Here is a 27215-nt window from a genome sequence, read left to right as displayed (position 1 = left end):
CTGCCCTTCCTGGAAGCTTTGGTGAAGGGCTGGGGAGCCTGTTTTCCTTTTCCTCAAGGAAACACAAAGGGAATGTAAGACCAGGAGGTGGATGCTCCTCTTGCCAACCTTACCGCCCCATCTTCATCTCAGGAAATGGCTCTCCATCCTCCCAGGGGCTCAGACCAGGACCAACAAGCCCAGCGAAGGCCCCATCATAACTCACCTGGACTAGAATAGTCACCTCCTCTCTGGCTTCCTGGCTTCCACCCTGTCCTTCCTGCCTCCAGAATATAGCTCCTGCAGTCTCAGGAGGGTGCCTATAAACACCTGAGTCAGGCCTGTCCCTCCTCTGTTCAGGACCTTCCATGGCTCCCACTTCACTGGGAGGAAAAACCAAAGTCCCCTGTAGGCCAACAAGCATGCTCTGCATCATCTCCTCCCTGCCCTCCTTTCCTCCTCCTTTCCTTACTGCACCCCAGCCACACTGGCCTCCTGGCTGTCCCTACCTCAGGGCCTTTGCACATTCAGAACTCTCTGCCTGGTACACTCCCTCCCTGGTATTGCCACAGCTCCCTCCTCACCTCCCGTGGTCTTTGCTCAAATGTCACTTTCTCAGTCTTTCTCAAAGTACTCTATTTAAAAGTTCATCCACCCTCACATTGCCTATTCCCTCCCGTTTTATTTCTCTTCAGCACTAATCACAAGCTAACACCCCATATATTTTAGTTTCTTGTCTATCTCCCCCCCCCCCCCACTAAAACCATCTCTGCACAATGGCGAAATTTTTGTCTTTTCTGATCGTTGCTGTGTCGCTAGCACACCTGGAAGGATTCTTGGTATACAGCAGGCGCTCAATAAACACTGCCCAGCAAGTCGGGAGAAGTGAGAAAGATTGGAGCTTTTATGGCTACAAGGAAGACTTGGGCCGCGCGGGGGAGCTCGCGGCCCGCGCGCACTTTGGACTAAGGTCAAGGGACCCAAGGAAGAGATCCCCCCAAAAAATCCGCCGGGGGCACCAGGGTGGCTCAGTGGGTAGAGCGTCTGCCTTCCGCCCGGGTCGTGATCCCGGGGTCGTGGGATCGGGATCGAGCCCCTCCCCCGCTCGGCGGGGAGTCCGCTTCTCCCTTTCCTTCCCCCTGCTCGTGGTCGCGCTCTCTCGCTCGCTCTTAAATACTTAAATAAATAAATAAATAAATACAATCTTTCTGCTCTCAAATAAATAAATAAATAAATAAAATCTTTAAAGAAAAAGGAAAATCCGTCGGAAAATCCTCGGCTCCGACCCCGCACGGGATTTTCCCAGGCCCAGCGCGTCCCGGTTCCCATTCTGCACCTTTGCCCAGGCAGTTCTGGGCGGGAATTCAGCACCCACCACACCCGGCGTAGAAAGATCCCCGTGGAAATTCCTTGGGAATGATCGGGGCGGGGGAAGGGACGCGTTGCTGGCTGATGAGTGACTCTCAGGCCCATCCTCCCGAGGAAGGGCCCGAACGTCCCCGGGGCCCCCTCCCTTCCCCTTCTGCTGCGCGACCTCCCTGGCCCCTCCGAGGTCTCCATGGCGACGCGGCGCGCGCCCCACAACAGGAAGCCTTGGGCGGCGCGGACTGGCGCTGGGAGACCCCAGGGTCCCCAGCCTCGTCGTGGTAGATGCCAAGTCTTGGGGTCACACGCGCAGGCCGAGGCCGTCACAACGCTCCCCCCGCCCCGCCCTAATAGAATTAGCGGGTGCAAACATCTGCTCGTAAACATCTGCACGTAGTCAGCGCGGGCGCCCAGCGCTCAAGTTTCAGGAACCTCGCGCAGCCCTTGGAAATTGACGGCCTCTCTCCCCGCCCCACTTGGGGGCCTAGGAGCTGTTTCCCCGCGGAAAGAAAGGGTCCCAGCGCCCCCTCTCCATTCAAGGTTTGCTGCCTCGGTTTCCCCGAAGAGCCTAGGAACGGCATCGGGGGACTCAGCGCGTCAGGACCACGCGGCTTCCTTCCTTTTTCTGGAAGCCGTGAAGATGTCCCCGCTGCGGAGGCCGAAAGGGGAAGCGAGGCCGCGGGGGTGGAAGCGCCCATTCGAGGGGGGATGCAGGGCCCCGGACGTGATGACGCCGCCAGTCCTCACCCCCAGGTTTCGCGGCCGCCGGAATGTGCCCGGGCCTGTTCCTGCCGCTTCTCGGGAAATCTGTCCGCTGGGCAGGGCCGTGCTCCTTGGGGAGGGGCGCCCTTGATGGAGACCGCCCCGAAGGGACTTCTGCGCCCCCATCCAAGCGACGGACACTCCACTCGGCTAAAGAGGCCCGCAGGTGCTGGGGCGTCACACTTGAGTCCGAATCCCCTCGCAGCTCGGAGCCTCGGTTTACCCCTCCGTGGAATGGACACAATAGCAGTCCCTACCGTCCAGGGTAGTTGGCAGTATTCAGTGAAGAGTTTAGCGCAGCGTAAACGCAGAACCACGGTCAGCCCGGCCCCGGGGACCGGACCCTTAGCGCCAGGAGCGGCCCCTCGGGCCCGCGGGGCCGCTGCGGTCCTCGTTGCTGCAACTCGGAAATTCCGGCGCTCGATAGGGGGGACAGCCCTACTTGGGCTCGGTACCCTCTCGATCCGGAAATGCCGGAGCCCTCCTTCCGGAGGGGAAGGCGCGAGGTTTCCGGGAAAGCAGCCCCGCCCCTCTGTCCCCCCGTGCCCGGCCAGGCCACTATAAAAGCTCCCGCGCGCTCCAGTAGCCCAGTCCGCGCCGCCCGTCTCTGCGCTTCTGCCGCGCGCTCTGCGCTCTCCGCCCTCGTCTGGCAGGCTATGGCTCCCGGCCCCGCCCGTCCCGCGCTGCCCGTGCTCCTGGCCCTGATCGGAGCTCTGCTCCCAGGTGAGTCAGGGGTGGGAGCTGCCGTCGCGCCAACTCCGGGGATCCAGGCTGCGCCCTGCAGGCACTGGGAGGACCGACTCCCGGCCAGCTGGGGATAAGCCCCAGTCGTACTTAGGTAGCTCTTTATGGGAAGTTGGGGCTAGAGCCAAAGACAACAGCCGTGGGTTCGAATCCAGACCCTGCATCACCTCGATGAGTGGCCTCAAGCTACAGGTTGAGGCTCCCTCCCAGAGCCTCAGTTTCTCAGCCGTAAAATGGAGAACGCAAGAGCCGCCTCCTCGAAATGGTTGTGTCCTGGCCCAATGCCACGCCTGGCTCCAGGACCGGGTCAGACGATATGGGGATGGGTCCGGCGCCAAGCTGAGTAGGCTGGGGACCCCCCGCCCAACACACACGTACATTCTGTTCCTCATCTCCTACTTCTGGGGAAGTCCGGGACTGCTTCTGCGCGGGGGAATTCCAGGGCTGACTTGCCCAGGGACCAGAGGCTGAGAGTGGGAGGCCCCAGCACCCCTCCACCAACCCCAGTCTGGAGGGAGGGGAGAAAGGGAGATAGTGGGTCACATACCGCGATGGGTGTTGGGAAGCCCGATGGTGGGAAAGGGACACCTGTGCTTACCAGCTCAACAAAGTTTTCTAGTCCAGATGCCAGTCTGGATTCTGTGGCTTTTTAGGTGAGTAACGTCACCTCTCCCAGCCTCACCGTTTCACTCCGTGAAATGGGAACCATCCCATTACTCTCGGAGAATTCACCGAGCTGCTGTTTTCCCACGCCTCCACCCCAGATAGAGTAGACCCAAAGCTGAGGCCAGGAATCTTTGGAGGAGAGAGAGAAGGGGTAGGCCCAGACAGACTTTCTGCTTCAGAGGCACCAGGGTCTGAGGAAGCTAACCACTACCACCCCCCTTCTTATCCCCTGCAGCACTCACTGCCTGTCCTATGCTGTGAGTCCATAGGATTAGCAGGGGCTGGGATGACTATATTCACCCACCTCACAGATGGAGAAATTGAGGCCTGGAGAGGGGAGACCACTTGCCAGAGGGAGTAGGGAGCCAGCTTAATTGGAATCTCTCCATTCCCGGAGGGCTAGCCCTCGCCACCTCACATCTTGGGATGGAGAAGAACACTGACTTCATGTCCCTCCTCTGCTAAAATCCTCCATGGCTTCGCATTGCCTTCAGAATGAAGAACAAGACCTTGCGTGGCCTGCACCGCCCACACGATCTTCCTGACCTCCTTGCTCCCAGCTCTTCCCCCTTACTCGCTCTGCTCCAGCCATCCTGCCACAGGGCCTTTGCACTTGTTCCTTTTGCCTGGAATTAATTTCTCTGTTCTCTGAATGGCCAGCCCCCTCTCATCATTCACACATTACCCTGTTGCCAAGGCACTGTCTGTTCTATCACCCTGTTTTGTTTTTGTCAAAGCTCGTATTAACATCAGTTATTAATTGTCTTGTTTGCCTGTGAATTTTTCTGTCTCCCACACTGAAGGCAGAGTTTTTCTCTCATTCAAGGCTATGCACCCAGCACAGGCTGGGTACATGGTAATTGTTGGTGAACCCAATTTGTAATGCCTGTCCCCTCCTCCATCTCTTGTTCTAGGACTTGGAGGTGCCCAAACATCAGTGCACCCCGCAGAAGCCATCATACCCCGCGGAGGCTCCGTGCAGGTGAACTGTAGTACTTCTTGTGACCAGCCCTCCACCTTGGGCCTGGAGACTCAGTTGACGAAGAAGGAAGTGGCCCATGGGGTCAACTGGAAGGTCTTTGAACTGAGTGATGTGCAAGAAGATAGCCATCCCATATGTTTTGCAAACTGTCACAAACAGACGATGGCTTCAATGTCCCTCATCGTGTACTGTGAGTGGCTGGGCCCAGGGGCTGGACTAGGCAGGCTGGGTGGGGGAGAGGTGGGTGCGTGGGGGTCCCCACAGGCCAGGACAGCCCTGGTGGCTCGGTGGTGGGGCCAGAGCTGACTCACCGAAGGACTGGTGGGCAGGCACATCTTCGGAGAGCCTCACTGTCCTCTGAAACCCCTTCTTGAATTTTCTTGGGTGCCTTGAGCACAATACAGAGATTCGGTACATTCGAATACTCTAGGCCTCTTTAAACATGTGACAGATCCTAGATGTGACTCTTGAAAAGAAGAAGCAATTTCAAAGCAGCCCAGACACGGCATTTTTCACATATTGGCAACAGGGGTGGGGGGAGCAGGCCATCCTGGGGCATTGCTGACAGGGTGGGGGCATCAAGAAGCACAACCCTGAGCGGGGAAAGGGGGTGTCGGTTCTCTAAATGACACAGGCATATGAGCTTGGACATAGAAATCCCACTCCTGGGAACCGGGCTTCCCTGTGGCCCCATCCATGAGGGAACTGAACGGGGCACAGGATGGGCTTATTCACTGCGGCTTTATTTGGAAGGGCAAACATTCGCAAGCCACTCAGGCATAGGGGGCCGGGGAGATAAACTGTCGGCAGACCGTGTGGTGGAATAATATGCAGCTGCGCAAAAAAAAGAGGAAGCTCCTGTGTCCCCAAAAGACAATGAGCTCCAAGGTGTACTGTCAAGTTGAAGGGAAGGGGAGGCAGCCATCCCTGGTGGTAAGGAGCAGCGCGGCAGAGGGGGGGATGCCTGTGTTGGCGCATAAAGGAGGCATGAGAGGAAATGCAAGAAGTGACCGTGTTAGCTGGCTGTGAGGACAGAAGCTGGGGCAGGGCTGCTCTGGGAGAGGGCAGCAAGCGAGCCGTCTCGATGGGCCTTCTTTTACTTTGGGCATTTTGCACCGCAAGAATTACTGTTATCAGAGGCCATACAGAAATAAAACGCAGGTGCAAACAAAACAAAACAAAAAGGGGGCGCCTGGGTGGCTCAGTCGTTAAGCGTGTCTGCCTTCAGCTCAGGTCATGATCCCAGGGTCCTGGGATCGAGCCCCGCATCGGGCTCTCTGCTCAGCGGGGAGCCTGCTTTTCCCTCTCCCACTCTGCCTGCTTGTGTTCCCTCTCTCACTGTCTCTCTCTGTCAAATAAATAAAATCTTTAAAAAACAAACAAAAAACAAAACAAAACAAAAACAAAAAGAACAAGGAAGGAAGAAAAGAAAGAGAACCGGCCCACTGGTCTTGGGATCAGCCAGCCTCGGGTTCCAATCCCAGCATGGCCCTGACTAACAGGGCGACCGTGGGGGACATGGCTTGTCTTCCCATGAGCCCTCCTCACTTGGGTCTAACGAGGCCGGGAGGCGTAAAGAACATTCCACCTTCACGGTGCCTGGGCAAAAGAAGCCTTTGGGGAAATAGCAGCTTTGCTTCTGACCTGGAGCATGTTTGAGCAGAGTCTGGGCAGGTGAGGGGAGTCCCCGAACATTCCTGGTGGCCTGTGAAACCCCAGGCAAACCTCCCCGAAAGACTTCCACATTTCGGCCTGATAGCTGAGAGCTCAGTGCGCCAAGTTTGAGTCCTGGCTCTGTGACGTTTCTCCCTCTGTGCCTTTGGGTGCCAGACTTTGCCTTCATTTCCAGCTCTGTGAAATGGAACAGGTGCCTGGCACGCGGTAGAGGGGTCCCCTAAGAGACTCTCTATCTAGTTCGGTCCTGCTCCACGCCCAGTGTAAAGATGAGGCAGGATCCCTGGGTGGCTGAGCTTTCTCTAGAAAGAATAAAGGCATTGAGTCCTATAGGAGATGACCCCTAACTGGGCTTGAAGGGTGAGTAAGAGTTGATAGACGGACACTCAGGACAGAGGGAACAGGCTAGGCAAAGTTTCGAGCGGGAAAACAGGCGGATGGGGGGAGGGATGTTAGGAGGGGCTGAAGACCAACAGATTGGTGTGGCTAGAGCTGAGGTGGGCAGGGCCTCAAATGCCAGGTGGAGGAGCTGGGACCTTCTCCTCAGGGTGCTAGGGAGCCACAGAGGGTGTGTGAGCAGGCTGGGGTTCTAGATAGCGGAAGGCTTATGAGAAGCCAGAGAGCATTTGGCTGTGGACCTCGTCCAGACCACATGTGTGGGCAGTGGCTGGGTACAGGAAGGGAGGGCAGACAAATATTTGAAGAGTGAAGTAACCAGGACTGAAGGTTGGGGCTCAGGGAGAGGTCCAAGTAAGACAGACCTCCTCCCCCAGTCTGACCTTAAAGTCAAGGAGCTGGGCTCAGAGATGTGAATTCCATTTGGGGGCGGGGGTGGGGGGTGGGTAGGGGATGTGTACTGAGGTTTGAGGTTTACACCAGCTCTGTAAATTCATGTTTGCAGCAGGTGGTTAGAGGTAAGCACTGGATGTCTGAGGGGTTTCTTGCCCTTTTATTTCTTAAAACAGCTTTATTGAGATATCGTGTACACATCATAAAAGACACCCTTTTGAAGTGTACAATTCAACACATTTTAACATGTTTATAGAGTTGTACACCCATCACCACGATCTAATTTTAGAACATTTCCATCACCCTAAAAAGAAACCTCATGCTCATTTACAGTCATTCTCTCTACCTCTTAAATGGACTCATAAAAGTCTTACCTCCAATAACCCATTTTACAGCTCAGGAAACAGGCTCGATTTCTACACCTATTCCAGTGGCGAAGTCACTCACGTACAGCTCATAGCAGTGAAGCCCCAAAGCTAGGTGTCAGTCCCTGACACTTTCACAGTCTTGCCAAGAGACAGTAAGACCCCGCCTTGGGAAGCCTTTGGCGGGGGGGTCTCAGTGAGAATCACAGCTTACCGGGACTCTGCTGTCAATTTTCACCAGCAGCCCAGGCTTGAAATTCTGTTACCTCCTGTGGAGTGGAGACCCTGGCAAAAACAAAGCCCACGTGTTGTGTTTTCAGGGGATATTCAGAGTTTCATTTTGAGTGTCTGTGGGTTGTTCTTGCATTTTTAACATTTCAGGGGATCACACGGCACATTCGGGAACTTCTTTCCCTTAAAAGGGGGCTTCTGAAAGGCCTCGAATCAGTGTGGGTGGCTCGACCTTATTCTTTCTATGAACATAGACAGCCTACTGTGTACCAGCGGAGGGTCGGGGGGCAAAGACCCCTGCCCTTCCAGGCTGAACTACCATGGGGGGGGGGACATAGAGGAGAAACAAGTTAACTGAGTAGATGTGTCACCTTCGGATATCAGATGGTGAGCGGTGCTTTGGAGAAAACTAAGGCCAAGACGAGGAGAAGGGGGAGCAGGGGGCTTTTAAAAACAATCTCTACTGGACCGGGGAGCTTAAATTTCCTGTATTTATTTGACGGGACTCCTGGTGATAGATTTTGAGGTGCTTTTCCGCTTTTCTTTTCTCTTTCTTTTTTTTTTTTTTAAGATTTTATTTATTTATTTGACAGAGACACAGCGAGAGGGAACACAAGCAGGGGGAGTGGGAGAGGGAGAAGCAGGATTCCCGTGGGGCAGGGAGCCCGATGCGGGGCTCGATGCCAGGACCCGGGATGGTGACCTGAGCCAAAGGCAGACGCTTAACGACTGAGCCACCCAGGCGCCCCGCTTTTCCGCTTTTCACTCTCAGATGCTGCAGTGAATAAATTGCTTTTGCCCCCTTCACAACCTCCTGGGGACTTCCCAACCGGTTTATCCCGAAGCTCTTAACATTCCTGTCTGGCTTAGGTGCTTTGGGGAGTGTCAAGAGCGGAGAGCGGTGGGGCTCCTGGACAGGTGCAGCTGGCGCCCCAGCGCCCCCTGTGGGCGGGCAGCCTGTCCCGCTCACACACCACCACCCCGCCCCCTTAACACCCAGGGTTCCCGGAGCGAGTGGAGCTGTTACCCCTACCCCGCTGGCAGCCCGTGGGCGAAAACCTCACTCTGCGCTGCCAGGTGGCCGGCGGGGCGCCCCGGGACAGCCTCTTCGTGGTGCTGCTCCGCGGGGAGGAGGAGCTGAGCCGGCACCCGGCCTCTGGGGAGCCCGCCGAGGTCGAGGTCACGGTCCCGGTGCTGGCGGGCAGAGACGATCACCTCGCCAATTTCTCCTGTCGCACGGACCTGGACCTGAGGCCCCGAGGGCTGGGATTGTTCCAGAACATCTCGGCTCCCAGGCAGCTCCGAACCTTTGGTGAGGCACTGGGGAGCCGCCAGAGAGGATGGGCTCAGGGGGTGTTCCTGCTTGGGGTGCGGGCCGGGTGGGGGGGAGAGGCCTCTGGTCGTGGCGGTGCTCAGGTGGTGACCTAGATTACAAAGGCTTCTGGAGAGAGCATGTTCTTGGCCATAGGGGTGGGGTGGTCTGGGATGGGGTGCCCCAGCTGCAGGATCTTCTGAGAAGCCTGTACCCCTGCGTGGGTCCCGGGACAGGGGTGACCCAGGCCAGAGTCTCTGGGAACCAGAGGATGTCCCAGGTGGGGGGAATGAAAATGCCCCAGAAGGGGGTTTCAGGTTGCCTGTCCCCTCTCTGTTCACACCCACCCTCTCTCCCCAGTCCTGCCAGAGACCCAGCCACGCCTTGCTACCCCCAGGATCGTGGAAGTGGGCACACAGTGGGCTGTGAACTGCACTCTGGATGGGCTGTTCCCAGCTGCAGAGGCCAAAGTCGGCCTGACGCTGGCAGAACAGAAACTGCACTCTACATCCCTGTTCAGCAAGGACTCCGTCTTGGCCATGGCCAATGTCGAGGCGAACACAGCAGAGGAGGGCACCCAGGAGCTGGCATGTGTGGTGACCCTGGGAGAACAAGACCGGATGTGGAAGGAGGATGTGACCCTCTACAGTAAGTCAAGAGGGGGCCGTGCTTCCAGGGGGTGGGGGGGCGAATCCTGGGGGGCGGTGCTCACTGTGTGCCCACCCCCTCCCAGGCTTCCCCGCGCCCAACCTGACCCTAAGTGAGCCAGAGGTCTCAGAAGGGACTGTGGTGACTGTGGAGTGTGAGGCCCAGGCTGGAGTCGTGGTGTCGCTGAGCGGGCTGCCACCGGGGCCTCCAGCACCCAGGGCACAATTCCAACTAAATGCCAGCGCTGCGGACCACAGGCGCAGCTTCTCGTGCTCTGCTGCTCTGGACGTGGCTGGACGCTTGCTGCACAAGAACCAGACCCGGGAGCTCCACGTCCTGTGTGAGTGGGGCCACTGGAAAATGACCCCTAATCCCCAAGACCCAACGCCTTAAGGCCCCATGAGCTCCTGCCCTCTGAGGGCCCTCTCCAGTCCTCTCCCCAGGTTCCGGAGTCCTCCAGTCCTAGGTGGTGTGTGTGTGGGGGGTCCTCCTAGTCCCTCACCCCCTCCCTCATCTTGCTGTGTTTCTCCAGATGGTCCCCGACTAGACCAGAGGGATTGCCCGGGAAACTGGACATGGGAGGAAGGCTCCCAGCAGACCCTGCGGTGTCAAGCTTGGGGGAACCCGGTTCCTGAGCTGAAATGTCACCGGAAGGAGGATGAGGCTTTGCTGCCCATCGGGGACCTGAGACCCGTCAAGCGGGAGGTTGCGGGCACTTACCTGTGTCAGGCCCGGAGCCCCCGTGGTGTGGTCACCCGCGAAGTAGTCCTGAACGTGACCTGTGAGTGTGCCGGTGTTTGGGGCTGGGCAGGGCAGGGGGAGAGATCCTGGCTCAACCCTCATGACGCCCTGTGTCCTCCCCACAGACCACCAGAATAACATGGTCATCATCATTCTGGTGGCGGCTGCTGTCATCTTAGGAACTGTGAGCGCAGCCGCTTACCTCTATAACCGCCAGCGGAAGATCCAGAAGTACAGGCTACAGAAGGCCCAGGAGGCAGCTGCCATGAAGCTGAACACACCGGCCACGCCCCCCTGAACCTGGGCCACGCCCCGGCCTCCCCCTCAGCCCCCCGCGCGGTGGCAGTGGTGCCACATTGAACAACAGTGGTCACAAGCCATGCAGCTCCACCCCCCTTCCCAGGTTGCCTGAGGACAGGCTAGAGGCCTCAGGATACATGGGTCCTGGCACCTGAACGCCTAGGATCCCCAAGCCTCACACCTGACCTGGAGCCACAGGACTGAGCCACAAGGAGGGGGCAGGACTTGGGGCATGACTATGAGGGATGTCAAAGCCTGCCCTGTCTGGGGGGGGTGTGGCGGGACACTCAACATGGGACACCCAACTGGGAAACAGTGAACCCCCCCCCACTGCGTGTGCTGAGGCCCTACAGCCCTGAGAAGTAACCTGCACAAACACCAGCAGCATGGAAACACATACCCCTATACTTCCTCTGACAGATGCCAGGTCCAGCCCTGCAGTCCACGGACTGTCCCCAACTTTCGATGATGACGTATTTATTCATTTGTTCTTTTACCAGCTATTTATTGGGTGCCTTTTATGTGGGCTAGAATGGTAAAGAAGAGGAGCATGAGTTCCTGTCCTCAGGGAGCTGTCAGTCTAAACCTCATTTAGGGTGGCCAGGTACGGTCGCACTAGCTGTGCACTGCACAGGAGCGCCTGGCAAAAAAAAGATCAAGTGGGGCTGGAATTTCCCATTCCATTAGATAAGCTGCTTTCCTCCAGAAGGGGACTGGCAATGGTGATACTGTTTAGTTGGTGACATGCCCAGGGACAACCCACTGGGCCCGGACTCCTCCCGCCATCACTGGCACTGACCTCTGTTAGTCCCCCCTCTGCCCATATGCCTCTCTGCTAGTGCTCACAGTGACACCGGGGCATGCCTAAACATGAATGCCCACTCATTGGCAGCTAAACCATGGAGTCCCATGAAACCATGTCCAACCCCTGTGTCCCCGCCTTGTCCTGTTTCCATCTCAGTGGGACAGAGCAAGAACAGAGCACTCCGGCAGCCCCAAGTTCCTGCAGAGATGAGGGCCCTGCAGGCAGTAGGGAGTAGAGGCCTGGGACGATCCCCTCCCAGCTCTGGAAGCCTCTCTCTCTTGTGCTAATAAAGCATTTTCATGTGCGCCTGACTTGTTTGAGTTGAGGGGAGGTGTCCCATCCAGTAGGAGCCCTTTCCAGCCCTGTCCTCCCACTTCCTCCCCCAAGAAAAGGCTGCCGGTTCAAGGCCCACCCCCGAGGCTCTAATCCAAATCTGGGGCTTGTTAGGACCTTTTGAGACTCAAGCGAAAATTAAAGATTCCTCTCCAGAAAACTCTCTGACTCTTGCTTTACATAGGCCTGGAACCTCATTCTTGAGCTGAGGGAGGGGCTGAGGGGCTTATATACTGCAGGCTCCCAGGCCCTCGAGGGGCCTCTGTCCCTCTGGGTGGGGCTGCGGAGGCGGGGCTGCCGGCCTCCTTATCTCCAGAGCCAGCCTTGGCTCCCTGGCGCTCGGCCCCTCAGTCTGGGCCCTTTGCCATGGGGTCTCTGCTCCCCCTCTCGCTGCTGCTTTTGCTGGCGGCCGCCGCCTACCCGGGAGGCGTGAGAGCGCGTCGGCGCCGGGGAGCGCGGGCCCAAGGCCCGGGAGGCAGCTCCCTGGCGCCCTCGGAGACCTCAGCGCCGTTCTGGGTGCGCCTGAGCCCCGGGTTCAAGGCCGTGCAGCCGGGGGGCTCAGTGTGGCTCAACTGCAGCACCAGCTGCCCCCTGCCGGAGAATTCCAGCCTCAGCACTGGGCTGCAGCGGGGCCAAACGCTCAGTGGGCCCGGCTGGGTATCCTACCAGCTGCTGGACGTGAGGGCCTGGAGCTCCGAGGTGCGCTGCTTCGTCACCTGCGCAGGAGAAACACGGGGGGCCACGGCCAAGATCACCGCCTACAGTGAGGGACGGGGGTCCAGGCCTTGCTGGGGTGAGGGGAGGGGGACGGGGTTGGGTGTTTAACAGACGCGCTAGGGGGCGCACGCGGACCTGGCTCAGAGGCCCCCTCTTGCTTTAGAACGGCCGCAAAGCGTGATCCTGGAGCCTCCGCTCTTGGTGGGCAATGAGTACACTCTGCGCTGCCACGTGACGCACGTATTCCCCGTGGGCTTCCTGGTGGTGACTCTGAGGCGCGGCGGCCGGGTCATCTACTCTGAGAACCTGAAGCGCTACACCGGCACTGATCTGGCCAACGTGACGCTGACTTACACGTTGCCCGCCAGGCCCCGCGACTTCTGGAAACCGGTGACCTGCCACGCACGCCTCAGTCTTGATGGCTTGGTGGTCCGCAGCAGCTCGGCACCCATAACGCTGACAGGCCTCGGTGAGGCACCTTTGTAATCCTGGGCCCCTGAGGAGGGGAGGGCCAGGGTGTGACGCCAGTAGGGTGAGCGAGTCGAGCGGGAGGTCACGTCTCCCTGGGCCCCGGTCCTAATTCTCACCTCCTGTCCCCAGCTTGGCGCCCCGCGCCCAAAGCCTTGGCCTCCACCTCCATCGCAGCCTTAGCGGGGATCCTTCTCGTTGTGGGGGCCGCCTACCTACGAAAACGGCCGTTGGTGCAGAACCGGAGTAAAGAGAGGAGGGTCTCTGCCGGCTGAGCCGGAGGAGAAAGGAATCTGGGACAACTGGGGGGAACCCTGACTGATTCAATAAAGTCCTCCTCAGTCAGCCTCTGCCTCACGGCCTAAAGGTCCCCCCACGAGCGTACCTCCTCTGAGGAGGTGGTCTTCTTTTCTGGCCTTGCCTCAGTCACTTTCTCTAAGTGCCCTGTCTCTCGGAGGGCACCTGAGGCTTCCTCCTTCTCAGCCGCCTGGGGACCCGGGCGCCCCAGTCCCTCCGCATTCCCAGCCAAGTGTGGTAATATACCCCCCCTGCGGGCGTTATCAGTGGGGTGCAAATGGGCATAGCTTGGGCACTGGAGGGCTTTGGGCTGTGGGAGGCTTGGCTCACAGGACGGTTTTCCCCCCGATTGGCTCCGCCGCGCCACGCGGCAGCTCTGATTGGATGTTAAGTTTCCTTTCCCATTCCCCCCCCCCCGCCCCTCCACCTGCGACCCAGCACTTTCCCGGAGGACAGGGGTGGAGCGAGAACTGACCCCCACAGTTCACCGTTAGCTCTGGCGCTGAGAGCGCAAACGGACGGGGTCACGTGACACACTGAGGGACCGAGATGCGAAGAAAAGGTACCCATGTTGTGACTGCGGGGAGGGAACAATCAGAGGGCCCACGTGGGGTGTCACAGACTCGCGTCCTGGCAACGTCTTGATAATCACCGGGCCTGGGGGCCACATGCGGGGGGGCGTCAAAGCCTGGGGCCCGGATGCAGGGTCGAAGTGTCATAGCTGGTCTCTCGGTCTCGCGTGGACACAGAAGCCGAGCCCGCACTGGATGTCTGGGAGGGCCGGTGCGGTCCAGGGCCCCGCCCACCGCGCCGAAAGCGGATTCAGGGGCGCTCCTCCGCAGCTGGCGCTCACACACGCCGCGTAGACACGTGCCCGCTGCACGCTGGGTAAATACAGACCCAGAGCGGAGCCGACCCTAATTTAGACGCCGGCGAACGCTGCGCGCACGCACACGTGTTCCCGACTCGCTGGCACTTTGGTCCCCACCCCCTCTGTCGCGTGCGGGGGCGGAGCCGGAGGGGGACTAGGGGCGTGGCTACAGCCCTCAGCTCGCCGGCTCAAAAGGAGAAGGATCAGTGAGGAAGGCATCCCCACACACCCTTTCCTAGAATTGTGCCTTCCCCCATCCTGCTCTACAGCTCTCTCCTAGCCTTCAAACCAATCCCCTGCCCAAGGGGCGCGGGAGGGGGTGGGGGAACTAACTATGGGGGCGGGGCTCTGAGTCCAGCTCATTACCACAGCATCCAAGCTAGGGGTAGGGTGGGGGCGGTTGAGAAGGGCAACCCAGCATCCCCCGACCTCGGCTTCGCCGCCGAGGATGACGCGGGAGCGCGCGGCCGCCCCCAGAAGGCTCCGGGAGATGGGGCGGGCCTCCACGTAGACCCCGGGGGTCGCTTGCTCCTGCCAGCACGCCTTCGCCGAGGCCGGGAGCCTGGAGCACGCTCGCCCTCCCGCCCCCCAGCCGCCTCTGCCGCCGCCCCCTCCTTGGAAACCAAGTTACCAACGTTAAACCAATCCCGGAACGCAACTCTGCCTCCTCCACAACCCACCCGCCGCGCCGTCCTCTCGCCCAGCTCAGCGCTCGCGCTCTCCTCGCCTCCTGCGCTTCCCCCGCGGCGGCGATGCCAGGGCCCTCGCCGGGGCTGTGCCGGGCATTGCTCGGCCTCTGGGCTGTCCTGGGCCTGGGGCTCTTCGGCCTCTCAGGTAAGAGCCGGGTCCTGGCTCAGGGTGGACAGGGCGGGGGCGGAGTTCCGGGACCAGAACAGCGGCCACAAGCCCCTCCCGGCTCCGCCCTCGTCTCGCTCTACTCCCACGCTTCTGCCCCACCTTGAGCCCGGGCCTTGCCCTCTATCCCTCTTCCCACCAACACACACTGGAGACCCAGCTCCCAGACTCCTCGCTTGCCCAGGTTTCTACCTTGCCCTCGTCGAGATCCCGGGTGCTCTTCCGCACCCATCTCATGCCCTGGAGACCCCGTGTCTCCCTTGTCCCTTTCTGGGGTACCTCTCCACGCTCTGTTATGCTCCATGGTCCACGGACTGCCATCCCCCTCAGTCGTGGTCCGGAAAGACCCGATCTCCCCAACTGCTGTGACTCGGAGGCGCTATTCCCGCTCCATCCGGAGCCCTGGCAACCGAGTCCCTCAGCTGTTACCGCGGTTCCTTCCATGAGCTCCAGCCTCGAGTCTTCTTTCGTGTTCTTCTCCCGGGTTTGGGGTCCTCACTTATCCTTGACTCGGCCTCATCTCTCCTTTGCCCTCGCCTCAACCTGTCTCCCCGTCTCTGGCAAGAACCCTGAGAACCAGTTCGTTTTCCTTCCTCCACACGAGGTCCCCTCTTCCCATCACTGCTGTGTGCGTCAAAGACCCCGTCTTTCATCTCATCCCCCTCCCCCCATGCTTTCCCATCACTCCATTGGCACCTTGGAGACCAGGGCTCGCTGCTGCCATGTCCCAGAGAAGCCCTCGAGGTTTGAACCCTGGGAGCGCGCCTCCAAACCTGAGGCCGGGGCAGGACGCGAAACTCCTGAATTCTTCCTTGGCTGTGGCCTCTACTAATTCCCCGGGAATCCCTGATTCGACATAGGGGCACTAAGATCCCAGGAAGGTGGCTCCCCAGGCTGAGCCCACGTTTCCCTGGTCAGCGGTCGCGCAGGAGCCCTTTTGGGCGGACCTGCAGCCCCGCGTGGCGCTCGTGGAGCGCGGGGGATCTTTGTGGCTGAATTGCAGCACCAACTGCCCACGACCTGAGCGCGGTGGCCTGGAGACTTCGCTGCGCCGGAATGGGACCCAGAGGGGCTTGCGCTGGCTGGCGCGGCAGCTGGTGGATATCCGCGAGCCGGAGACCCAGCCGGTCTGCTTCTTCCGCTGCGCGCGGCGCACGCTGCAGGCGCGTGGGCTCATTCGCACTTTCCGTGAGTTCTCAGCGGCCACGCTCTCACTCTACTATTTTCCCTTCCTTCCAAGCCCCGCCCCCTGGGTCACAGGGTCCTCCCCTTCAGGCTCCACCCTCTGGATCCCCAACTCTCCGCCCCTGGGCCCCTGGGTTCCACGCCAAGTGCCTGGGAGCCTCGGCGTTTCCAAGAGCGGTGGTTCCCCCGTTGCAGAGCGACCGGATCGTGTAGAGCTGGTACCGCTGCCTGCCTGGCAGCCTGTGGGCGAGAACTTCACCCTGAGCTGTAGGGTCCCAGGCGCTGGGCCTCGTGGGAGCCTCACATTGACCCTGTTGCGGGGCGCCCAGGAGCTCATCCGTCGCAGCTTCGCCGGGGAGCCACCCCGAGCGCGGGGCGCGGTGCTTACGGCTACAGTACTGGCGCGAAGGGAGGACCATGGGGCCAATTTCTCTTGCCGCGCGGAGCTGGACCTGCGGCCGCATGGCCTGGGGCTTTTTTCAAACAGCTCCGCCCCCAGAGAGCTCCGAACTTTTGGTGAGTGGGTACAGGGAGCAGAAGGGGACGAGAAGGGGTCAGAGGAGTGTTTAAGAAGTTTGGAGGCAGAGAAATCTGAATTCCAATCCTTACTCCAACATACACCAGCTGTAAGTTGTTTTCCTCCCTGTGCCTTGAGGATAATACGATAAGATAGTGCATGTAAAGCGCTTAGTACATATTGAGTGGTTCCGATACATGATATTCAAGCTCTGTTCTTCGACACCCAGCCCTGTCTCCGGACCCCCCGCGCCTCGCTGTCCCCCGGCTCTTGGAAGTGGGCTCAGAAAGACCCGTGAGCTGCACCTTGGACGAGCTGTTTCCAGCCTCAGAGGCTGGGGTCTACCTGGCGCTGGGGGACCGCATGCTGAGTCCCGATATCACCCTGGAGGGGGACGCGCTCGTGGCCACTGCCACAGCCACAGCTAACGCAGAACAGGAGGGCGCCAGGCAGTTGGTCTGCAACGTGACCCTGGGGGGCGAGAGCCGGGAGACCCGGGAGAACGTGACCGTCTACAGTAAGAGGGAGAGAAGCGGGTCGCCGCGGCTCAGGGGTGGATCCGGTCGCTCTGCAACGGGAAGGCAGAGCAAAGGGTGGGCGGGGCCTTAGTATAGCAATAGCCGTGGTCCCAGTGTCCCTAAGGGGTGGGAAAGTTGGAGGACTGAGGTTGAATAGTTTTAGAGGCGGAGTCTGAGCCGCCGCCGGAAGGGGAACGTCGCAAACCCAGTGGGGACCCCGTAAAGTTGGGCGGGGCGAGGAGGCGAGGCGAGAGGAGGGCGGAGCCTAAGCATCCGCAGAGGCCGAGCGAGGTACCTACAGTTCGGCGGCAGAGCCCAGACAGTTCAGGCAGATAAGGGGCAGCCTCGACCCGCGGGAGGGGCGTGGTCAGTGGACTCCCGGCCAATGCCCCGCCCCCAGGCTTCCCCGCGCCGGTCCTGACCCTGAGCGAGCCCAGCACCCCCGAGGGGAAGGTGGTGACAGTAACTTGCGCAGCTGGGGCCGGAGCCCTGGTCACACTGGACGGAATTCCAGCCGTGGTCCCGGGGCAGCCCGCCCAGCTTCAGCTAAATGCCACCGAGGACGACGACAAGCGCAGCTTCTTCTGCGACGCCATCCTCGAGGTGGACGGGGAGACCCTAAGCAAGAACAAGAGCGCCGAACTCCGCGTCCTATGTGAGTTGGCCTTTAACCTCTCGCCTCCCTCCTCGTGATTTCCAAGGGCCTGTCCGGTCCCTGGCCGTATTGTGGAAGTGGGGCTTTTCCTCAAGGACCGTGTCTAGCTTCTCAGTACCCCGCGCCCCTGCAGACGCCCCTCGACTAGATGATTCTGAGTGTCCCAGGAGCTGGACGTGGCCGGAGGGCCCCGAGCAGACGCTGCGCTGCGAGGCCCGCGGAAACCCTGCGCCCTCCGTCCACTGCGAGCGGCCTGACAGCGGGGCGGTGCTAGCGCTGGGCCTGCTGGGTCCGGTCACTCGAGCTCTCGCCGGCACTTACCGCTGCACTGCGGTCAACGTCCAGGGCGAGGCAGTCAAGGAAGTGACGCTGACGGTGGAGTGTGAGTGGGGGTGCACAAGGCGCATTTCTGCTTCTCAGGGTCTAGGGGTGACTAGCCTGCAGGGTCTGAAGTGTGTCTTTGGGCAGGATTTTGGGAAAGGGAAGAGGCTGGTGAGCGGTATTAGGGGAAGATCTTAGAGAAGGAGGGAGGGGGAGAGGTAGACGTGTCCCTAAGGGTCTGGGGTGTGGTGTGTGGACAGAGTCTTGGGAAGGTGGGCTTTCCAAGGCGTCTAAGAATTTCTAGGCCAAAGACTTGGGGTGGATCCTGTGGGCACTTTGTAGGAATCAGAAAAAAGGACTAAAAACAGCTCAGCACTCCACCAGCGTAAAACCTCTTTGGTTTAGTGTCTGGGCAGGGCACAGCCTGCCCAACCCTTTGTGGCTGCCCTTATACGGAAAGAGGGTCTAGGGACATTGGGCCAGTCCCCATCCTCAAACCCAACAACACTTCCTTCTCCAGACGCCCCATCGCTGGACAGCATGGGCTGCCCAGAACACATTACATGGCTGGAAGGAACAGAGGTCTCGCTGAGCTGCGTCGCACATGGGGTCCCGCCGCCCAGCGTGAGCTGTGCGCGCCCTGGGGAGGCCGGGGTCGTCGAGGGCCTGCTGCATGTGGTCCGGGAGCACGCAGGAACCTACCGCTGTGAAGCCACCAATGCTCAAGGCTCTGTGGCCAAAAATGTGGCTGTCACGGTGGAATGTGAGTGAGGACAACACAGGGCAAGATGGGGTATGTCAGGATAACCCTGGCCTGACTTCCAGTCCCTGTGTGACCTTCTGCTCCCCAGATGGCCCCAGTTTCGAGGAGCTGAGCTGCCCCAGCAATTGGACGTGGGTGGAAGGATCTGGGCAGCTGTTTTCTTGTGAGGTGGATGGAAAGCCGGAGCCAAGTGTGGAGTGCATCGGCTCAGAGGGGACCAGTGAGGGGATGCTGCTGCCGCTGGCCTCCCCAGACTCTAGTCCCAGAGTCCCCAGCAGCGCTAGTGAACTGGCACCTGGTATCTACATCTGCAATGCCACCAACCGGCACGGCTCCATGGTCAAGACAGTCGCCGTGAGCACGGAGTGTGAGCGGGGCCGAGGCTGGCGGGGAAGTAGGGGTGCCCCAGGGGCCGGGCCCCTCCCTGACGTCCCCCATGGCTGCTTTGCAGCGCCACCGCAAATGGATGAGTCCACCTGCCCAAGTCACCAGACGTGGCTGGAAGGGGCCGAGGCTGCAGGGCTGGCCTGCGCCGCCCGGGGTCGCCCGTCCCCACAAGTGCGCTGCTCCCGGGAGGGCGTGCCCAGGCCTCAGCGGCTGCGCGTGTCCCGAGAAGATGCGGGTACCTACCGTTGCTTGGCCACCAACATGCATGGCATGGACGCACGGACGGTCACCGTGGGCGTGGAATGTGAGTGGGAGTAGCACCAGTTAGAGGGCACTGGGTTCCCAAAACAGTGACTTGCAGCAGTGGGCTTGCCCAGGGCAGTTCAAGGGTACCTCCTTAGGCCCCCTTCCTGGGGACAAGGATTCCCGGTCTAAACCTGAGGCTAATGAAAACTCTAGGGAACAGGAGCCCGTGCCCCCCTCAAATTCTAGGTCAGAAGGGCACTGGTGCAGGTCCCTACCCCCTCTCCTTCAGAGAAGCAGGGCACAGGGTTTTAGTGCTGACTACAGCCGAATAGTAGGGGCAGGTGGCTCTGAAGGAAGGCCGGATCCCTGCCTGCCCATCCGAGGAGGGGTGCTCTGATTGTGGTGGGCGGAAGGGCACTTGGTCGGTGCGTGGACCGGCTCTGAGGGGCTCCTCCAACCTCCTGTCCTCTGCAGACCGGCCGGTGGTGGCCGAGTTGGCCGCCTCGCCCCCCGGGGGCGTGCGGCCAGGCGGGAACTTCACGCTGACCTGCCGCGCAGAGGCCTGGCCCCCAGCCCAGATCAGCTGGCGCGCGCCCCCGGGGGCGCTCAACATCGGCCTGTCGAGCAACAACAGCACGCTGAGCGTGGCGGGCGCCATGGGCAGCCACGGCGGCGAGTACGAGTGCGCAGCCACCAACGCGCATGGGCGCCACGCGCGACGCATCACAGTGCGCGTGGCTGGTAAGTGGCAGCTGGGGGGCGGGGCGAGGGATCCGCAGGGGGCGTGGCCGGCGCCGCGCGGCCCCTGACCCGGTCCTCGCTTCCCTCTCGTTCCCCGCAGATGAGACTGAAGTGGGCCGGGGCAGAAGTCAGGGGCACCCTGACGAGTGGGGCTTTGATGGCGGGTTGGGGTGGAAGGTGGAGGAAGAGGGAACGGACTGGAGCTCAAGGGGAGAGACCCTCCAGGGCCATGACGGCTGTGGGAGGGGCTTATTAACTTGGGGTAGAAGTCACCCCTCACTGTGCCGCTGTGGAGAAGAGGTGTTGGAGAGGGACCTAGGGTAGAGGATGGGGGTGATGGGGGGTCCCACCCAGATCCCCTCCCCCCCACTTCGTGTATCTCGGGTTTTCCGGGGTGAAGGAGTGACCCGGTCCCCCCCTACCCTCATCCTCTTGGGGGTGAAGAGAGTTGACTTCTGGGTATCCCTGGGGCTAGGGGCTTCTATCCTCATGTGCTGAGGTGACGCGTAAAACGGGTCTGGGGTCGCACCAGCGCTTGGGGTAGCCTTTGAAGGCTTTCTCCTTTCCCCCACCCCACGCTCTGAGTTCCCTGGGGTTCCCTGCCAGGCCCGTGAGGACTGACTTCGTGCCAATGGGGAGGGAACAGAGGTGGCCGCGCTTGGGAGCCTTGAGCTGGTCCACTCTCTTTGAGGGTCTCCACCCCGCAGGTCCATGGCTGTGGGTCGCCGTGGGCGGCGCGGCGGGGGGCGCGGCCCTACTGGCCGCGGGGGCCGGCCTGGCCTTCTACGTTCAGTCCACCGCTTGCAAGAAGGGCGAGTATAATGTGCAGGAGGCCGAAAGCTCGGGTGAGGCCGTGTGTCTCAACGGCGCGGGCGGTGGCACTGGCGGGGGCACGGGTGCCGAAGGTGGAACCGAGGCTGCGGGCACCGCGGAGGCGCAGGCGGGGGGCGAGGTCTTCGCCATCCAGCTGACGTCGGCTTGAGCCGGTTCCCCTCTCCCCGCGGGCCGGGGGACGCCCCCCAGAGGCACACGGGGGCTTACTTATTGTTCTATTTATTTATTTATTTATTTATTCATTCACTTATTTATTCAATTCCAGGGGCGTCACCCCCATTTTCTACCCACCCCCCAACAAATAAAGTTTTTATAAAGGACTCTGGGTCCGTCCACTTCAGTCTCTTGCCATGTGGAAGCAACCCAAGGTTCCAGTCCCAACCCCGTGGGTTATTCATACATAAACTACTTTGGCTTGTTTGTTTTTGAGGGCCTACTATGTGTCAGCACAGCCCAAGCCACCTTCATGCGGTGTGGGCTGGAGCGTGTTCTCTCCGTGTCCCGTTTCCTGCTGTCAGCCAGCCTTGGGCTGGGATGGGGACTGCAGGCCTTCCTCCCGCTCCCTGACCCTTATCTCTTCCGCCCAGTGCTGCCCTCTAACCCCGCTAACTCTTGCGGTGGGAGCTAGGTGATTCCCCCAGGCCTGGTTCCAGGCGCCACAGAAGCTGTCTTCCCAGGGTGGGTGGAGCCCCCTCCCCGGGGTCTGGGCATTGGGCCCCTGTCCTGAGGTCTCGCCAGGATGAGGAAATGCAGACAGTGGCTGCACTTATGAGTGACAGGTCCCAACTATTAAAGGGTGCATCCCCGCCCCACCCTCAATGCCTCCTCCATCCTGTGTCCATCCACCGTGCCTCAGTTTACCCCCAACCTGCCTTTTGACTGCCTGTCATGATTCAGAAGAGACACACGGCTATCAGCTGCAACCCACTCCGCACACCACCGCCCCCCTCACCCCCTACAGCATAAGGAGAGAACAGCTGCTCTCCCCCCCACCCTTGCAGTCTCTGCCTCCCTCAAAAGCAGGAACAGAGCCTGAGAGAAGGAAGCAGTCCTGGACAGCTCCCACTCCATCAGCTGCCCTAGGCAAGCATTTCCTGAGCAAAGGTAAGAGCAGGAAATGGCGGGGGGGCTGTCCAGGACTGCTTCCTTCTCTCAGGCTCTGTTCCTGCTTTTGAGGGAGGCGGAGGCTGCGGGGGGGGGGGGGGATTGCTAGGGGGTTGGGGGTGGGAGGAACCAGCGGCCTGTCGCGCGCACACACACACCCTTAACTACTTCCCTCCTCACGATTCCTCATGTCCCACCAAGTCCAGCCTGCCACAGGGCCTTTGCTTTTGCCATTCCCTCTGCCTGGACTGTCCTCACCTCAAAGTCCCACAGCCAGTTCCTTATCCTCAGGTCTCTATCCAAATGTCAGAGAGGCCTTGGCAGTCTCTCCTCCGACAGAAGCAAAACTGAGGTAGCCCTCCAACGCCTTATCTCCTTACATACCTTCTTTTCTCTGTAGCATCAACCACCACTTGACACTCTATTAGATATTTGACTGTTTACTGTCACTTTAGAATATTGCCTTCTCTAGAGCAGGGTTCTTTGTTCTAGTCACCATAAACTGCCCCCCTTGGGGTCTGGTACACAGTAGTTGCTCAATAAATGCTCAATAAGTGGGTAAAAACAGCCGTGAGTTCACAGGTACACAGTCTGAGACCTTCATGTGTTCAACGTGCATCCCCAAAGAACTCCGTGCTGGGCCCTGGGGTGGCCCATCACGGTCAGGGACACAGTTGTGGCCTTGGACCCCTGAAGTCATGGTCCAGGTGGGAAGATGAAGGTGAATGAAATAACCCCAGAGCAGTAGAGAACTGACAAATTCTGGTAGGTTCTAGGAGGGAGACCAGTGAGGAGCTGAACTAGAGCGTGACAGCATGGGAGTGGGATATGTATCTTAGACTGGGTGGTCAAGGAAGGCTGCCCCACCCTCCCAGTAATGAGAAGGCAGCAGCTAGGGGAGACGCCGGGGAGGGTGTTCTGAGCTGAGGAATGTGGGGCTGGAGGAGTCAGGGATCTGAGGGCTGAGGAACTGGGCCCAGACCTTCCCCACAGGCTCACCCGAAACAGACAAAGAGGGTTTCACAGGGGCTCCCCTTCCTGGGCTACGTGGCCTGGCAGGTCTCACTCACTGCCATGCGGGACAACCCCCCACCCTGGCTGCATCCCTCCAGTTCTCCCAGTGGGCACTAGTATCCTGTGTGTTCTGGCGACAGCGACAGGGCTGAGCTCTGGCCAGGGCCCTCTTCTCCTGAATGGCTTCTGGCTGCAGGCTAGGGACACCCGTGGTGGGGTTGGAGAGCTCTTGGAAGAGGGGGGAGGGGGCCACAGAAGGGACTGGTGTGCATAAAGTTGTAGGAAGGGGACACCCTGCAGGCAGAGGTGGAGCTGACGGATAAAGGGACCGCTGTGTGTGTATCACTGTGTGCCAATGTGTGTGTCACCTAGGTGTATTTTCCGTGTGTTGACAGATGTATCTGTCCTGTGTCCGTCAATGCTTGTTTCTGTCTAGCGTGTGGTCTATGTGTCTCATGTGCATGTCAGCACACGTGAGTTTGTCAGTGTGTCTTGTATGTGAATGTGTGTTAGCCCACACACACGTATCTGTCTTGCCTTTAAGATTTTTTTTAGGGGGGCACCGGGTGGCTCAGTTGGTTGGGCGACTGCCTTTGGCTCAGGTCATGATCCCGGACTCCTGGGATCTAGTCCCACATTGGGCTCCCTGCTCCGCGAGGAGTCTGCTTCTCCCTCTGACCCTACCCCCTCTTGTGCTCTCTCTCTCTTTCAAATAAGTTAAAAAATAAATAAGATTTTTTTTTAGGGGTGCCTGGGTGGCTCAGTCGTTAAGTGTCTGCCTTCAGCTCAGGTCATGATCCCGGGGTCCTGGGATCGAGCCCCGCATCGGGCTCCCTGCTCAGCGGGAAGCCTGCTTCTCCCTCTCCCACTCCCCCTGCTTGTGTTCCTGCTCTCGCTTTGTCTATGTCAAATAAACAAATTCTAAAAAAAAAAAAAAAAAGGTCTTTTTTTTTTTTTTTTTAAGTCATCTCTACACCCAACACCGGGCTCGAACCCACAACCCCGAGATTGATAGTCACACGCTCCACTGACCGAGCCAGCCAGGTGCCCCGTGTGTCTGTCTGTCTCCATGTGTTCTTTGTCTCTGCATGTGGTGGCTGTTGCCCTATATGGGATGTTGTGGTGAATGTGGCTCATTCTCTGTGGGTGGGCTGGTCCCTGTATGTACGAGTGTGTGTGTCCCTCAGAATCCTAATGAGAAAACACCTGCCCCCACATTCCTGGCGCGGGGGAGAGAGGGGGAAGTGTGCACGAGGTGGGATCCCCAAGTCACAGCGCTCTTTCTCAGAGTAGTTGTGTTCTTTATTGTTATTGCTGTTCACAGTAGGAGCGTCACTGCTGAGGACATTTTCTGAGGGGAGGCTCAGCCAAACCTCATCGGACCAGGGGCCAGGGAGGGGGACAGTGGCCCCCTGAGACAGGGACTCTGGAGCCCGAGGCCTGGGTCTTCCACCTGAGATCCCTGAATGGGAGGGGGCAGAGAAGAGGCAGGCTGGACCCTTGAAGACCCAAGTTTTTTCCCCACTCCTCCCAGGAGGGCTTCTGCCCATTCCCTGCCCTCCCCACCACAGAGAAACTGAGTCAGGACAGGCTCAGCTGGGTGAGGAAGGGCTTACCCTTCCTGAGTTGGGCCTTGGTGGGGGCCCAGGGACACCCCACATCTGCCACATAACTTCTTGGGCTGGACACTTTTCCTGGGCACGAGCCAGCAGCTGGAGCAGCGAGTGCCATATTTCTTGTACCTGGGGTGGGGGTGCGAGAAACCAACATCAGAATGCAGCAGGGGTCCAGAAACTACCACTTTCTGGGTAGTTCCACTTTCCGCAAGGGTGAGTGTTTCCCCTCCCAGAACCCCACACTGGCTAAGCATCCAAACTCCTTCCATCCTGAGGACCTGATACCACAGGCATTGCAGAGAGGGGTCCCATCTTCAGCATCTCTCCAGAGTGGGGTCCTTTGGGTCCTACAGGAAGCACAGCACCGGGGCCCTGAGGGGGCAGAGGTCAAAGGGTAAGGGGCAGAGGCCAAGAGTCTGGGCTCAGGAGGCCTGTGCAGGTGGGGCATTTTGTTAGAGTCTCTACGAAGGCCCCACCTGGCTCTGGGCCAGCCCTGGGTATTACCAGATCTAAGACAGAGGGAAAGCCAGGAAGGGAGACAGATGGCAAAGCTAAGCAGAGGAAGAAACCGGGGGTGGGGGTGACTCAGCCTGAGTGGAGGGAGGTGCACCATGACTCCTTCTGGATGGGTCTAAATGGGGAAGCAGGATGGGAAGAAAGACAGAGAGGATGGGAAACTGCCCTCCCCCCCCATATTTATAGCTCTTAAGTCACCAGGACTCACCGAGGGCCTCGCCGCCTCCTGAGTTGGCCTCAGGACCCCTGGCAGGGCCTGTAGAGGGACCCTGAGAGCGGCTACTGCAGGCCAGGCTGGGGAGTAGACAGGAGTTAGCATTGGGGGGGTCTGTACCTTGTCCCAGGCAGCGGCCCCTCAGTGATGATTTACTATCGGGATGTGAAGCATCCCCCAAGGAGGCGTCTGATGTCTGAAAGGCCTGGCCTTGTCCCTCATCAGTAATAATAATGAGTATTATGTGAAGAGGTAGGAAGTCTGGGGCCAGCCTGCCAGTTTGAGATCCCATTTCTCCTGAGTCCTCACTGCGTGACTCCGGACAAGCGACCGCATCCTCTGCACCTCAGTTTCCAAATCTGCAAAATGGGCTTCACAAGGCTTCAGGGAGCCCATATACATCAAGGGCTACCTGTTACCTCTCATGGTTGTTGTTCCTGACAGGTGGTGGTCATGATCATTACTGGGAAAAACAACAGTTAGCAACCACCCTCAGTATGGTCAGGCCCGTCTCGTAAACAGGACCTATGCTCGGACCAGGACGTTGCTGGGTCACGGCGCCAGCCTGAGGTCTCGCTCAGAGGCTGGGCCATTTGTAACGTAGGGCTGGTGTGGGGCGCCCGCGAGCAGATGCCGGGAGGCCCCTGCCCCCACCATTATTACTATAACTTGCAAAAGGGCGCCCTCCTCTGGGCCAGCCCCTACCTGTAGCTGGGTATGATCTGTAGGCTGGAATCCGGCTTTATCTGAAACTTCAGGGTCACCCCCTCGAACCGGGGGTCCACTTTCTCAGCGCCCGGGTGGGGCTTTGACTGCTTCCGGGGCCTCCTCTGGGGTAGGGCTGAGGGGGCTGGGGGAGCCTCCAGGGGCCCTGAGCTGCAGCATGGCTGGCTGATTGGGGTCAGCATGTTCTTGGCATCCCTTGCCAGAGGCGAGGGTCCCAGAGTCTCCAAGGCCTTCAGCTCCCAGCAGGGCCCCAGGGCTTGGGTGTCCCGGGCAGGGGGCTGAACCAGCCCTTCTGCTGTTTCTTGGAGGAAACGCAGGGCAGTGACTGAGTCCTGGCTTGCAGGCCAGAAGGACCTGGGGACAAGGGACAGTGTGGTCACCCCCTTCCCTGGGCAGCACCAATGCAGTCCTCAGAGACATGGGGGAATTGCGTGGCCTCTGACCCCCATATGACCCCCATATGACCCCGAGTATCCCTCGGGACCAGAACTTCTTTTTAAGTGCCAGTAACTAACATGGTGACCTCTGGATAACCCCCAGGAACCAGAGGTCATGACCCTTTGACCACTGGATCAAGTTGGGGGAAGGGGCCGCTCCTGAACGCACCTGCCATTGGGTCTGGGGCATCCTGGGGTCCTTGGTGCCTGCTGAGCAGGGGGCGCCCGGGGCGGCTTAGGGTCCAGACACGGCGGCGCCAGGAGCTCTTGCAGCTTCGAGAAGTCTGGGACCGGTTCGGCCTCCATCGCGCCCCGGCCCAGCCCCACTTCCCTAATCGCGCCCGGCCCCGCCCACCCTGAGCCCACTCGATGAGCCCCACCTGAGTGGAGCAGGACGTGCCTGGTGGGGGCGCTTCTGGCAGAGGCTGCGAGGAGCCCCACCTGGGCGGGGCGGGGCGAGTGCGGCGGGGCGCCTCTGGCAGGCAGCGCTGGGCGCCCGGGGCCAAGCTCCCCCCCC

General features: G+C 59.8%; 4 protein-coding genes across 4 annotated transcripts; 3 read left to right on the top strand and 1 right to left on the bottom strand.

Annotated features, from left to right (window-relative positions):
• Positions 1-2708: 2708 nt before the first annotated feature.
• ICAM1 (intercellular adhesion molecule 1) lies at positions 2709-11848 on the top strand. Its single transcript, XM_021705196.1, has 7 exons — positions 2709-2829; positions 4431-4688; positions 8558-8869; positions 9230-9517; positions 9603-9857; positions 10050-10298; positions 10384-11848. The coding sequence occupies exons 1-7, from the start codon at positions 2763-2765 to the stop codon at positions 10554-10556; spliced, it is 1602 nt and encodes a 533-aa protein (XP_021560871.1). The 5' UTR covers positions 2709-2762; the 3' UTR covers positions 10557-11848.
• Positions 11849-12062: 214 nt separating this feature from the next.
• On the top strand, positions 12063-13216 carry ICAM4 (intercellular adhesion molecule 4 (Landsteiner-Wiener blood group)). The gene is made up of 3 exons (XM_021705429.1): positions 12063-12459; positions 12577-12882; positions 13014-13216. The coding sequence occupies exons 1-3, from the start codon at positions 12063-12065 to the stop codon at positions 13154-13156; spliced, it is 846 nt and encodes a 281-aa protein (XP_021561104.1). The 3' UTR covers positions 13157-13216.
• Positions 13217-14801: 1585 nt separating this feature from the next.
• ICAM5 (intercellular adhesion molecule 5) lies at positions 14802-21219 on the top strand. The gene is made up of 11 exons (XM_021705286.2): positions 14802-14883; positions 15823-16092; positions 16285-16605; positions 16836-17123; positions 17525-17779; positions 17913-18161; positions 18621-18863; positions 18952-19230; positions 19315-19554; positions 19971-20237; positions 20945-21219. The coding sequence occupies exons 1-11, from the start codon at positions 14802-14804 to the stop codon at positions 21217-21219; spliced, it is 2769 nt and encodes a 922-aa protein (XP_021560961.2).
• A 3582-nt stretch (positions 21220-24801) lies between these two features.
• Positions 24802-27004, bottom strand: ZGLP1 (zinc finger GATA like protein 1). The gene is made up of 5 exons (XM_021705481.1): positions 26947-27004; positions 26241-26649; positions 25530-25615; positions 25084-25177; positions 24802-24931 (listed from the first exon to the last, which is right to left on the bottom strand). Exons 1-5 carry the CDS (start codon positions 27002-27004, stop codon positions 24802-24804), a joined length of 777 nt encoding a protein of 258 aa, XP_021561156.1.
• Between the last annotated feature and the right edge of the window lie 211 nt (positions 27005-27215).

The sequence above is a fragment of the Neomonachus schauinslandi genome, chromosome 1 (genome assembly GCF_002201575.2).
Source record: "Neomonachus schauinslandi chromosome 1, ASM220157v2, whole genome shotgun sequence".
In the NCBI taxonomy this organism is placed as follows: domain Eukaryota; kingdom Metazoa; phylum Chordata; class Mammalia; order Carnivora; family Phocidae; genus Neomonachus; species Neomonachus schauinslandi.
The sequence above is the reverse complement of the archived record's forward strand: the minus strand, read 5'-3'. Positions and strand labels throughout refer to the sequence as shown.